Here is a 12,994-nt window from a genome sequence, read left to right as displayed (position 1 = left end):
ACCAAGGAAAAACTGAAACGGTTTTTGCCGCCTTATTGCATTCACAAAGTGACATCTTGTGTTTTTCCGTCCAATTATTTATTTTTTTATTTAGATTGCTTCTTTATCAAAGGAACGAATTTAGTTTTTAAATTAAATTAAAAAAAAAAACGAATTATATTTGGAACTAAATTGTAAATCTAGACAAACATGAGAATTACAAAGGACGTATTTGCCATAAATTTCTTCCAGTGTCATAATTTCGCAACGTCCAGGTTTACCTCTTTCGACCCATAACTTAAATAAATTTGAAGAATTTTCTGAAAAAGGGTGACCCTGCTCTTCCGATTTTGGCATTCGACTACACATCACGTTTTTTTTAACCAACTAAATTTAAATCATATTTTCTGCCATGTCTATATCAAATGCAAATCTATAAAAAAGAATCCAACACGTTAATCAAATATCAGGGAAAATACTAGAAGTTAAGTACTTTACCCAGAAAATTGCTCAGCTTAGAAACGATGTAAGGGGACTTTGGTTCATAGTGCTGCCATCTCTGGCTCCTCAATTAAAAAGTGGTATCGCCAGCGCCATCTTTTAATTAGCAATGCGCGAGAAAGCTCACTGTGCTACATGATTTAAATTTGAATGGTTGTCAATTAGATACGTGACCACATAATACAGACTGTGAAATAATCAATATGTAATATGAGGTGATACATATCAAAAACAGAAATTTTGTTTAGGTTTAACGGTGGTGGGACTACCCGCACGCCTTGGGATATAATGTTATTGAATTCATACGGCGCATGGGTAGTTTTCGCATCATTGTCGTTATTTTATAACAGTCAATGCCGGTTTTGGTTATTTGTCTTTTAGATAATGTTCGTCAAAATTTACATTGATTTGTCGTGACTGTAAACTTTTACAAAATGCCCTGAACATATAATTACCAATTGCTACTAATAGTTTTGAATATCTTGGCTTTTTTCAGTTAGAAAAAGATTGGTGAGCTAAAATTGGATTTCTTTCGCAAATTGATAATGTAATTGAAAGAGCTTCAAATGCGTCAAATGTCAGGGATCATTGCTAAAATATAAACAATATAAGAAAAACGGTATTTAAAACCAGTGTGACGTCATTCCAAAAAGGTAATGGCTAACTATACACGAGGTAGTGCTACGAATCCATAATCTGAGTGGACGATCTTTAAAACTGCCCAGCAACGGCAACACCGCGGGCGCCCTAAAAAAGGTCGCTTGCAGAGGGGGTCGGCGCTGTCGACTGTCGACACTAAAGATAGACCGAGGGATGCTGCAACAGGTGCTAGCAGACGTTAAGCTTCATTATTCATTTTCATATTTTTCCGCTTTTTTTTTAGTTGTAAAAGTTAATAATAAAGTTATCAAAAAATTCAGTCCACTCAATCAAACAAGAATCAACGCAGCAAATAATGTGGACCTACATTAAAATCCACCTCTGAGAAAGAAGCGTCTGGTCTGCCGACGAACTTACCTCCTGAATGTTTTCGTGTGCCTTCGTAAGCATAAAAATTTAAATGATTTCAGATTTATAATCTCAAACTATTGTTTTTAATATGCCTGCTAACAAAGTAATTATTGCATAATGATTTACTTCGGAAGCCAAGTTCACCGTTACACATTAGAAACCAAGACTGTTGTTGGTCGTTCAGCTTTCTAGAACACAAACCAGAGAAAAGTGGGAGATGTCTTAGAACCGAGGATTTACAAAGGACCAGAATTGAGCCAGCGCTGTCATTGATATTTTGTTATTTTAGTTTTTGGTTTAAATTTTCTTTTTTTTTCCTAGTAATGTCACGTTACTCTGCAATCCCTGAGCTCTCACAGCATTCTTACTGAATCCGCAAGACGGATAGCCCAAAGCAGCCAGGGTTAAACCATTTATCTATTATACCACAGCTACTAGAGATATAGACTTTTTAATCTGCAGTATAGCAGGTAGTGATCTACCAGAAAGGTTGTGTAAACAAAAAATAAAGACGATGGAAGTTCGACAATCTCCTAGTATTTTTACTGAATCATTGTCTACCACTTTCAAGCAAATTTTTAAGGTAGTTTTTTCTCAAAATATGTGTGCATATCGCTGTTATTACCTTCTCTACAAAAATTTTATGTAGCGTGCGGTGCATCCATGTAGCTACTAGACGTATGGACGACTGGTCTATGCTGATAGTACGGGAACTCTTGAAGCAACTATGTAAGAAAAATTGACTAGGTCCATTCAACATGCGCATGCGGGAGACATAAAATTTTGTTTTTAACTAATCACCTTGCCGTATTCGACAACCAACATGGCCGCTAACAGATCGTCAATAAATTTGAATGCGGAATTTTTGCGGTAGTATATTCCCTGCGGCGCATAAATTTTTACGAGACTGATTTTCTTTCTAAATAGCAATATCCACTCACTTAACTTTTTGCCTGAATATTTAATGGGATTTGGACAGATTTTGAGAAAATACTGCTTTAAAAATCCTGCAGCCAAACTTATTTATTATTAGGTCATTGCTTAATAACAAAATTTTAAATGTTGCACATGTTGGATAGACCTTCTCTGTGTTATCAGCATATATGGTTGACCTTAATTTAGCAATTTAATTAAAATGATCGAATCATTATAATATATTGGATTGGATTTTACTTCTAATGGCCACGACTGCAATAGGTCACTCGGCAAGCTTACAATAAGTTTAGCATATACAAAAATCCTGAAGAATGCCTTCCTTAAAGAGGGGCCTGGACCAATCCATCATCCTCCAGGTTGCTTAACATTTACAAAAACGGGACCAACTTCTAAATATTGTCTTAAAATGACGACCGATTCTTCATACGACTCCGGCAATTATCCTATACGGGATATCCGATCCCATCCGGCCTGGATACCAGCGTGAGTACAGAACATTCGGAAACCGTGCTAACATATACATTATGGAATAACAATGACAAATCCGTGTACATCCGCGTAAAACGAACACTATTTCACGGAATTATAGGCACTGCGGCTCTATCACATCAGAAAACAAATGTACAAAACAAAATTTTCTTTACACGACACTAAATTCAACAGATTTCTACAATTTTATTGAAACCGGGCAGGAGCAACGTCCGCCATGTGCAATGATTCCATCGAAAGTCATTATAACATATTTGTTTTTAGAACTAAAAAGACGGTTTTTTCGGTACAACAGCGAAGGAGTGAAGACTACCTGAGTATTGTTGTGCAAATCTTTAGGCATCGGCCCTAATTTTAATTGTTTTCTGTTATTTGGTGAGTCCATTTAACGCATCCAGTTATATATCAGTTTCTGTGGCTGGTAGTTTCCTCCTCTTGGCCCCCTAACCTTATCCATGGGGGACTCTTCGGGGGGCGAGGGCCCCCCGACGGTTAATGCTGCACAAGAAAATTACAGTTTATCCAATGATTCTCAAAACCGTCCGTTGAACGCCATTATTTGTAACATTTTGCCACCCGATTGCCAAAAAACTGCTGAAGATATTTCTAGGCTCCAGTATTTTGATGTGCCCTCAGGTGAAGAGTTGTCATAGTTATCGGCAGAGATCCAGATTATCAAGAATCAGTTCGAGCAAGACGCTGAAATCCTGCGGGAAGTTGCCAAAATCTCAGCAAACATAAGGACAGTAAATCGGAAAACAAAATATGAAATTACTGACCAGGGGCCTTTTATGGTGATTATGGAGGGGATTGCAAGTAAGGTGGGGACACTTCATCCTATGAACTTTGGGAAGTTACTTCAAGCGCAGAAAGTTCAAGGTATATTGAAAATTTCCAGAAAAGGAGCCAATAAAATCGGTTTGGAGTTTAACACCTCTGAGTCTGCAAATAAATTTTTATCTAATGAAACATATTCGACAGCTGGTGGGTATAATAAGTATATACCTCAAAGACTAGTCACTTGCCGAGGGTTGGTGAGGGACATTGGTGACTTAATTGATGAGGATGATTTTTACTCTGAGGCAGAAGCCAAGGTTAACATCGGAAGATCGCTAAAACGCGTGAAGATTGTTAATGTTCGCAGACTAACTAAAAGGGTCAAATGCCCAGGTGTTCTGCCTGGCACTTTTGGTTTCAAGACAGTTCCATCTAATGATTATATAATAACATTTGAGGGTAAAACTCTTCCAGAATCAATCTGTATCTATAAAAATGAGTGTTCAATCGAAAAATATGTTAGTCCTGTTGTTTTATGTATGAATTGTTGCAGGTTTGGTCATTGGAAAAACCAATGCAAAAGCAAGGGTAGATGTAGTTTCTGCGCTGGAAATCATCCAGTATTTCATTGTGAACTGAAAGAACAGTTTTATAAGAAGAAACCATGCCCGACAGACCACTTAAATCATGAAGGTAAATGCAGCCTGGGTAATTGCGAAATATCTCCAAAGCCAACTTGCATCCACTGTAAAGGCTCTCATCAGGCCACTGATAGATCATGTCCGGAAATGGACAGACAGAAGAAAATTAATGAGGCTATGGCATGGTACAACCTATCCTTTTTTGAAGCGGCCAAACTCTTCCCAAGAGGCCCCAAATCAAGTGAGTTTAATCGCTCTAATGAAAATTTCCCTCCTATTTATAACACGGTTGCCCTCGTCTCTCAGCCTTCCCCTAGATCTGCTTCTAAAACTTATTCTGTCATTGCAAAAAAGCGTAAGTCCCCCCAAATAGAACCAGGGTATGATAGGGACGCCCACAGGGATTGTCTCGTGCCGCCTTTGACTAGGCAGAAATTGAATCACACTGGCAAAAGTCAATCTTCTCCCTCATATTTAAATGACTTATCGTCAGAGTCCGAGATGGACACTGCTTCTCCAGGAGTTTCTTCCTCTGGTGAATTTTGGTATCGGTTTGAAAATTTAACGAAAAAAGTTTTGTCCAATATACCAAATAAAAGTGTGTACCATAAAATTGAGAGTCTTTTTAACTCCCTGCCTCCTCCCGGAGGATACAGGTTTTAATTTATTAATGTTCCCAGATCGACAGTCAAATATTTCTGTTCAAATTAGTAATTTCTCAATTATTCACTGGAACACTTGCGGTATTAGAAGTAATCGTGATAGTATTATTGGACTTATTCGTGACTTTGGTCCGGATATAGTCATGATTAATGAATCTTTTTTACTCCCACATATCAAGTTTTCCTTGTCTGGTTTCTCCTTTGTTAGGGACGATCATATGGATGGGTATGGAGGGATTATTGTTTTTTTACGCTCAAACATTGGGTATAATGTTTTAGATGTGTCAGATATCCCCAGGCCGGATAGATGTCAGGTTATAGTGTTGGAGATGGACAGCCTTTTTCTAGTTTCGATGTATAATCCTCCTGACCTTCCTATGTCTCGTTTGTTCTTAGATACTTTGGTTGATAGATTTAGGTCAAAACCCGTTTTCTTTGCTGGTGATGTAAATTCTCATAATGAAGAGTGGGGCTCTACAATTAAAAGCTATGTCGGTCTGGCTAACGACTCTTTACTATCAGACTTTATTAATGATAACAACTTCTTTATTCTTAATGACGGGTCTGCCACCCGATTTACAGGGAATGACTCCCGTTCTGTCCCCGATTTGGTATTTTGTTCACACGAATTGGCTCATGTTGCCGATTTCCGGGTGTTACTCGACAGAGGGTTTAGCGATCATTTTCCGATACTGTGTCATATTTGTTGTAAACCGGACAGTTTACATCATCCTGCTCAAGCGTATCTCCTGAAGCACAATGTTTCTAAGGCAGAGTGGGACAAATTCTCTGAATTGATGAGTATTGGTTTAAGCAACCCCTTTATTACGTCATACGACCAGTTCTACAAGGTAGTCATGGATGCGGCTGATGCTTCCATCCCCCTTCATAAGAGCGGGCGTAAATGTGGACTTCCTTGGTGGGATCACGAGTGCTCGTTAATGATCGCTAAAAAGAGAGAGGCTTTTAGAAATTATAAAATTTCCCCTACTCTAGAGAATTATGTTAATGTAAAAAGAACTCGGGCTAGTTGTAGAAAATTTCTTAGGGAAAAGAAAAGGGCGGGCTTTAAAAAATTTTGCCAGAGTTTATCTCCCAATGAGAGTGCTAGGTATGTATGGAAATGTGTGAAAAGATTTTCAAAGGCTATTAACCGGGCTAATTGTCACCTCCCACTTAACTTTTCAGTACCGGCGGAATTGTTGGACTCCTTAGTGGGTCATGCCGATGTTGTCGTAGAGGAGACAAGTTTAGAGGGGGGAAACAACACTGCAGTTTCTCCCTTGTTTACTCTTGATGAGTTTATCGCTGTAGTTAGAAGTCGTAAAAACACATGCCCCGGCTTGGAGAGTTTCTTTTGAATTAATAAAGCATCTACCAATAGAGGGAGCCGTGTTCTTAGTGAATTTTTACAACAAATTATTGAGAAATGAGTGCAGTATACCTGATAGTTGGAAGACGCAGCTGGTTGTTCCAATATTAAAGCCGTTTAGGGATCCTAATCTTCTTAGTTCTTATAGGCCGATTAATTTGTCATCTACATTCGGTAAAGTGTTGGAGTTAATATTAAAGTGCTGATTAGAGTGGTTTCTTGAACATCACAGATTGTTATCAGAATGTCAAACCGGTTTTAGGCGCGGTAAGTCCGTTATGGATAATGTTTCCATCATAACAAGTCATATTTTGTGTGCTCAGAGCAAAAGTGTTCCTACTGTTATGGTTGCATTGGATATTGTGGGTGCTTATGATAATGTTAACATCTCCATGCTAATAAAAGAGATGGATAAGCAGGGTATACCTAGGGATGCTATAGGGTTAATCAATCGACTTCTCCTCAACAGGAACCTATTTGTTAAGGATGCTGTTGGGCACCTTTTGGTCGGACCTAGATCAACCAGTAAGGGGGTCCCTCAGGGATCTCCCTTAGCGCCTCTTTTATTCAATATATACGTAAATTCAATTAAGTTAGTAATTCCTCATAGGGTTTCTATTTTCCAGTATGCGGATGATATTGTTCTTTTATGTAGCGATGTCAATGTCCCCTTTGCTATAGGCTTGATGAATAAAGCCTTGGTGGCAGTGGCTGATTGGATGCATAGGTTTAACTTGCAGCTTAGCCCGCCAAAGTCGTCTGCTATTTTATTCTCTGTTTTGGTTGGACTTCCCGACTTGGTAATTAATAGTGTAAATATTCCCTGGAAAAATGAAATTAGGTACCTGGGAGTTACATTCGATGCTAAGCTTACGTGGGTTCCACAGGTTGGCAGAATGATTCACAAGGCAGCTAGTGGAATTAATATTATGAGATTCCTATCTAGGACATGGTGGGGAGCCCATCCGTCTACTCTTTTGATATTCTATAAAGCTTTTGTGCGTTCCCATCTTGATTATGGTTCTATGGTACTGGGGTGCTGTGGGAAAAAAACCCTGTCTGGTCTGGATAGGATTCAATATCAGGCTTTAAGAGTGACATTGGGTATGATGAAATCAACTCCAATTAATATTCTATTGGGAGAGGCTTGTGAAACAAGTTTGGAGGTGAGGAGGATTATGTTGGCTTCTAAGTTTTTAGTCAAGTCCCTTATAATCAGAAATAATCCTAGTTTCTTAGCTACCCAACGGTTATATATTGCCTATCAAGAAAATCATAACTTTTTTAGAAGGAAGGCGAAATTACCCTTAGTTGAGGCATTTGACTACACCGCCACATATCATAATATTATCGATAGTGGAGACGTTCTAGCGTGTTTTAATAAGGACCTGGCCCCTCAGCTTACGCCTATTAATTTTGTTTTCCAAAATTGAGAAAGGGGTGGGTCTAAATGAAACTGAGTTTCGGGAATTTTGTTCTAAAATGTGGACCGGGGAAGAGACATTTATATTTACCGATGCTTCAAAGGGACCAGATGATAGAGTTGGCTTTGGAGTATTTATTCCGTCTCTCAATGTTAGGGTCGGGCATGGGTTGAATAGCGCGTTTTGTATTTGCTCTGCAGAAATGGTAGCTATTAGTTACGCCCTAGATCTTATATTAGATTATAATATTAAACAGGCAGTAATTGTCTCCGATTCCAAAAGTGCCCTGCAGAGCAGAGCGGTTGAAGCTTCCAACAGCTACATTCTACTAGAGATTAAAGCAAAGATTGATATTTTGAAGCGCAGACTTGGGAGGAAAATATCGTTATGCTGGATTCCAAGCCATTCAGGGATAAGACATAATGAAACGGTGGATAGAATAGCCTCAGAAGCTAGACTTTTAGACCCGCTGAATTTAAGGCCCCCTTTTAGTGAATTTATCCCGATAATTAGAGCAAAGATGTGGCACATCTGGGCCATCAAGTGGAGAGAGTGGGGCCGTTCCAAGGGCAGACTTTATAGTGCAGTTTATAAGACACCTCCAACAGTTCCATGGTTCCACAAACTGCAGCTGTCTAGAAAGGAGATTACAACAGTGTGCAGAATGAGGAGTAATCATTGTAGTTCCCCAGCACATCTTTACAAGATAAACGTAAAAATATCTAACCTGTGTGCTTGTGGAGAGGTGGGAGATATTGAACATATTTTGTTTGATTGTGCTCTGCATCGGAATAACTCCCAAATTTTGTATGAGTCCCTCATTGATGCCAGCTTACCCGCTCCTATTAGTGCCCTTTCTGCACTTTTTCACCCTGGATGTATGGATTCTGTTGCACGACTTGTGGTTAGATTCCTTGATGCATGTGGTACCTGCTTATAACCGCTTTTGGATTTGCTAGCTCATGGTCTACGGGTTGGTTTTAATCATCATGAGAACTCCTTCTCTGGAGAAGATTCGAAAACTCTCGACATTTAGAACTTCTGAGATTAGTCTCCTTCGCTGGAGAAGATCCGAAAATCCTCGACATTTGGAACTTTAAAGTTTAGTCTCCTTCGCTGGAGAAGATCTGACAATCCTCGACATTTGGAACTTCAAAAATTAGTCTTCTTCGCCAGAGAAGATACGAAAATCCTCGACATTTAGAACTTCAAAATTCTGTCTCCTTCCTGGAGAAGATCTGAGAATCCTCGACGGAAGTCGGCAATGGGCGAATGATCCTGGTAGTCTTGCCCAACAGTTTTCTGTGAAACGCATCATTGAATTGAAATTGAATTGAACTAAAAAGAAGAACTTTTAATAACATTGTTATTTAAGGCTATATTTTTAGGTTATGTATTAAGTATAATTAAATTATTACAGCGATATATTTATAGGCCATTTAACTATAACTGCAATCTGTGGATCTATTAATTTACTAAATAAATATTCGAAATTCGTTTTAACATAATGAAAAATTACGTCTTATTTAGAAAACTGGCGCAGTAGACATATCTCAAATGACGGCTATAATTGGAAAGATTCGCTGTTTTAAAAAAACGACTGCCCAATTGGGTCGCAGAACTTTACAAGTGTCTAGTCGACTATGCGAATTCTGGGAACCTGATGATAAAGGAGGATATAAAAACACCCAACCATACCCAAACTTTAAAGAGCGTATGAGACTCGGATTGCAAGAATTAAAAAGTGAAATAAAGTTATGGACTGACGAAGTAAAGGAGACATTTGATTGGGACCCTTTGTTAGCATATCGTCCTGGAGAAGTTGATGTTGTGTGGCGTTTCAATAAAAAGGACTCCTTAAAGCAGTGGCTTGTGACCTCTGATAAAGATCATAACGAAGGCTACAGCGAGTGTTCACTACAATTGACAAATTATGGTAAAGGCCTCTTTTCTGGAACTCTCTCAACCAAATTGCCTAAAGATGGAAAAATTAAAAGAGCAGGTTATTGTAATATAAAGACTATGAGGGCTAGAGTAAATTTAAAAGTGCTCCTTTTTATATAAGCTTTAAATTTGTTATTTTAGAAATCATTTAAGCGGACAACTTATTTGGATTGGAGTGCTTACAATATGTTAGTGATGAAGGTGAGAGGTGATGGTCGCTCCTACTTGTTAAATATCCATACCAGAGGGTATTGGGATATTACCTGGAATGATATGTACCACTTTGCTCTGTATACTAGAGGAGGACCTTATTGGCAAATAGTTAGGGTAAAATTTGAAGTAAAATAGTTGTACGTTTTGTTTTTATAATTTGGATTTTAGATTCCCTTTTCAAGATTTTTTTTGTCTTCAAAAGGTAGAATACAAGATCGTCAAACGTCAATACCATTAGAAAAAATTACATCTTTCGGTATTACTGCGGGAGAAAAACATAATGGTAGTTTTTCTTTAGAAATTGATTATATCGGATTAGAATTTGATCCCAATAACCAAGAGGAGTTTGCATATGAAATGTATAAAACTTCAAAAAATATTGCTGCTACATAAATAATTTTCTGTTATAAAATAGTTTTTTATCCTTAGTGTAGTTGGGTTCAAATCATATGCGCCAATGAATATATATTTTTCATATTAAACAAAAAAATTTTTATTATAGTGATTGTGAAATTATACTCGACAACTTGATGCATTTAAGTAACCTGCTAGTGACTCCGAGCCTTCTGTATTGGTGATGTTAAAACGATGAAACGGAATTATTCTAACTGAATATTTATTACAAAACAGGTGCACCACCACAGTTCTATCGTTCTGTTCCTGGTTAAACAAAAACAGACCACAACCAAAAGGCACAGAATACAAAATAGACATTGCCGATTTAACTCTAAGATACAAAATCATAATTTCACATACCTCCTGGATTTTGTATTGAAAAAAAAAGAGATTTATTAATTGCCAAACACATTTGTTATATTTGTCTTTTCCAAGTGTTTTTGTAAGTATATCCGCGAGTTGATCATCAGTGTTTACTTTGAAGACATCAATTAGACCTTTTTTTTCTAAAAATCGTTAATAAAGTGATAACTTACGTCAATGCGCTTTGAATTCTTTGAAAATTTGCCATTTTTTGCAAGCCTTATTGCTCCTGTGTTGTCTTCATAAATTTTTTAAATCTGTCATTTTATTTTTCTTATTTAATTTACCCTTAACCTCGTTTATTGCATTTAAATCTCAACTAAAAATTAATGTCATCAGCATACAAAATTACATATATTGGTTTTTGATCAGTTTTTCTCATATATATATGAACAATAGTTATAATTTGAGAGAACAAAGCTAAAACTTAACATGAAATTATAAATGCATTTGTACCAATCTCGTGGACTTTCTCTCAGACCATAAAGACCTTTCTTTAACAAACATGCTATTGATAATAAAACTTTGAAAGTACAGATTCTTGCTAGCGGTGAGTATATTTCTTCTTCTAGGTATAATTGTTGAAATCCTTTTGCGACTATTAGTGCTTTATATTGTCCTTTTGTTTTAATTCTATATATCCATTTAGTTTCGATAATTTTCTTATTTTCGGGTATATCAACTACTGTCCAGGTTTCATTCTCCTCTAAATTTCTTATTTCTTCACTTATTGTTTTCTGCCATTTCTTTGCTTCTGCACCATTTATTGCGTCTTCATAACTTTCTGGAACTAAAACCTTTGTAAAATTAACATAAACGTCTTAATCATCATATCATTTTGGTAGATTAACTTGTCTCTTTGGTCGACTTGAATCTAATCTGTCTGTGCTTTCTTCATTGTTTTTTTTGTTCTGTCTACCTCCTGAACTTTATCCCTGTCCTTTTCTGTAAATTCTACATTTTCTTCTGAATCGTCACCTTCATAGGAGACACTTTCCCTTAGGCTTATATGTTTTGTGTCACTTTCAATAAATTGTACATTTTTACTAATTATCACTTTGCCGTTAACGAGAATTTTGTAGCCCAGGTCAGTTATCCTTCTAAGATTCCTTTAATTTTTCAAAGAAATTTCCACAAGCTACTGTAATGCTTTTTACAATACTTTTGGATTCCTCCTGTGTCGGTTTTTGATTAATCGAAATTGCTGACGTTGCTGTAAAAAGCACATAATATTCCTTTGACTGCTTTTGGATTTAATTTTGTATCTCTACATTTTTCTGGAATTCCAACATTGGGTTTTTTTATTAAAAAAGATTTCATAAGGTGTTTTTTGAACTTTTGTGCTTTCTAACAAACAATTTCCTATTTAGGCAGCGGTCCGAATACATTCTGGCCAATAAGATTTATCAAGTTTTGCTTCAGCTAATAAACATCTAGCACGATTCATAATTGTTCTGTGGTATCTTTCTGCTATGCCATTTAACTCACGAGTATAAGGAGGTTCTGGTCGTAGATATATTCCTTCATTGTTAGTGAACTGGTAAAAATCTTTATTTATATATTCTCTGCCATTAACACAATGAATTTCTTTTTTTTTTACTTTCCCATTTGATTTTGAACTAATTTGATATATTGCATGAAATGATCAAATACTTCATTTTTGTGTTTAATACAATGAACTAGCGCAATTTTACTGAAATCATCAATAAAACTTACAAAACCCTTCCTGTATTACTGGACAGTGCACATCTGTATGAATAATCCCTAGTATATCATTTGCTTTACTTCTTTTGTGTTCAAATTCTAGTAACCGCTCGGCTAATTGTAAATTGTAAATTAAATTTGTCATTTCTTGCACATTTGTAGGATAAGATTCTGCATTTTTATAATCATAAACATTAGTAGTTAGTTCATATAACTTATTTCTTTTTGTGACTTTACAATCAAAAGTTTTGGCATTATACTTGGAATACGTAATAAAATTATTCTGCTTAGTAATACAATACACTTAACAAATTATGTTTCATATTTGGCAGAAAATATACATTTTTAATATTTGTTGTTATGATTTTGTCACAAACTTCAAAATATATATTAATATTACCTATTTTTTCCAATGTTAGAGAAAAACCATCACCTACATTTACGGGTTTTGTAAGATTTATGAATTCCGAAAAATACTTATCAGCGTTCACTATGTGCTCTGAACAGCCACTGTCCAACAGCCATGCAATGTGATCTTCTATTGCTGGGAATCTTCAGTTTTTGTCATAATAACCTCCACAT

The 12,994-nt window shown here is 36.6% G+C and overlaps 1 protein-coding gene across 1 annotated transcript; it reads left to right on the top strand.

Annotated features, from left to right (window-relative positions):
* Positions 1-9,169: 9,169 nt before the first annotated feature.
* Positions 9,170-10,884, top strand: LOC132697245 (complex I intermediate-associated protein 30, mitochondrial). Its single transcript, XM_060662587.1, has 3 exons — positions 9,170-9,826; positions 9,878-10,063; positions 10,118-10,884. The coding sequence occupies exons 1-3, from the start codon at positions 9,350-9,352 to the stop codon at positions 10,340-10,342; spliced, it is 888 nt and encodes a 295-aa protein (XP_060518570.1). The 5' UTR covers positions 9,170-9,349; the 3' UTR covers positions 10,343-10,884.
* The last annotated feature ends 2,110 nt before the right edge of the window (positions 10,885-12,994 follow it).

Source organism: Cylas formicarius, unplaced genomic scaffold, assembly GCF_029955315.1.
Source record: "Cylas formicarius isolate icCylForm1 unplaced genomic scaffold, icCylForm1.1 PGA_scaffold_10__41_contigs__length_53128322, whole genome shotgun sequence".
Lineage (NCBI taxonomy): Eukaryota > Metazoa > Arthropoda > Insecta > Coleoptera > Brentidae > Cylas > Cylas formicarius.
This window is presented reverse-complemented; position numbering and strand designations above follow the sequence as displayed.

Bases quoted from the DNA above. Each gene is read 5' to 3' on its own strand.
- LOC132697245 (XM_060662587.1), top strand. From the start codon at position 9,350: ATGACGGCTATAATTGGAAAGATTCGCTGTTTTAAAAAAACGACTGCC. The intron at 9,827-9,877 runs GTAAATTTAAAA...TTGTTATTTTAG, and splicing joins TAAAGACTATGAGGGCTAGA to AAATCATTTAAGCGGACAAC. The intron at 10,064-10,117 runs GTAAAATTTGAA...TTTGGATTTTAG, and splicing joins CTTATTGGCAAATAGTTAGG to ATTCCCTTTTCAAGATTTTT.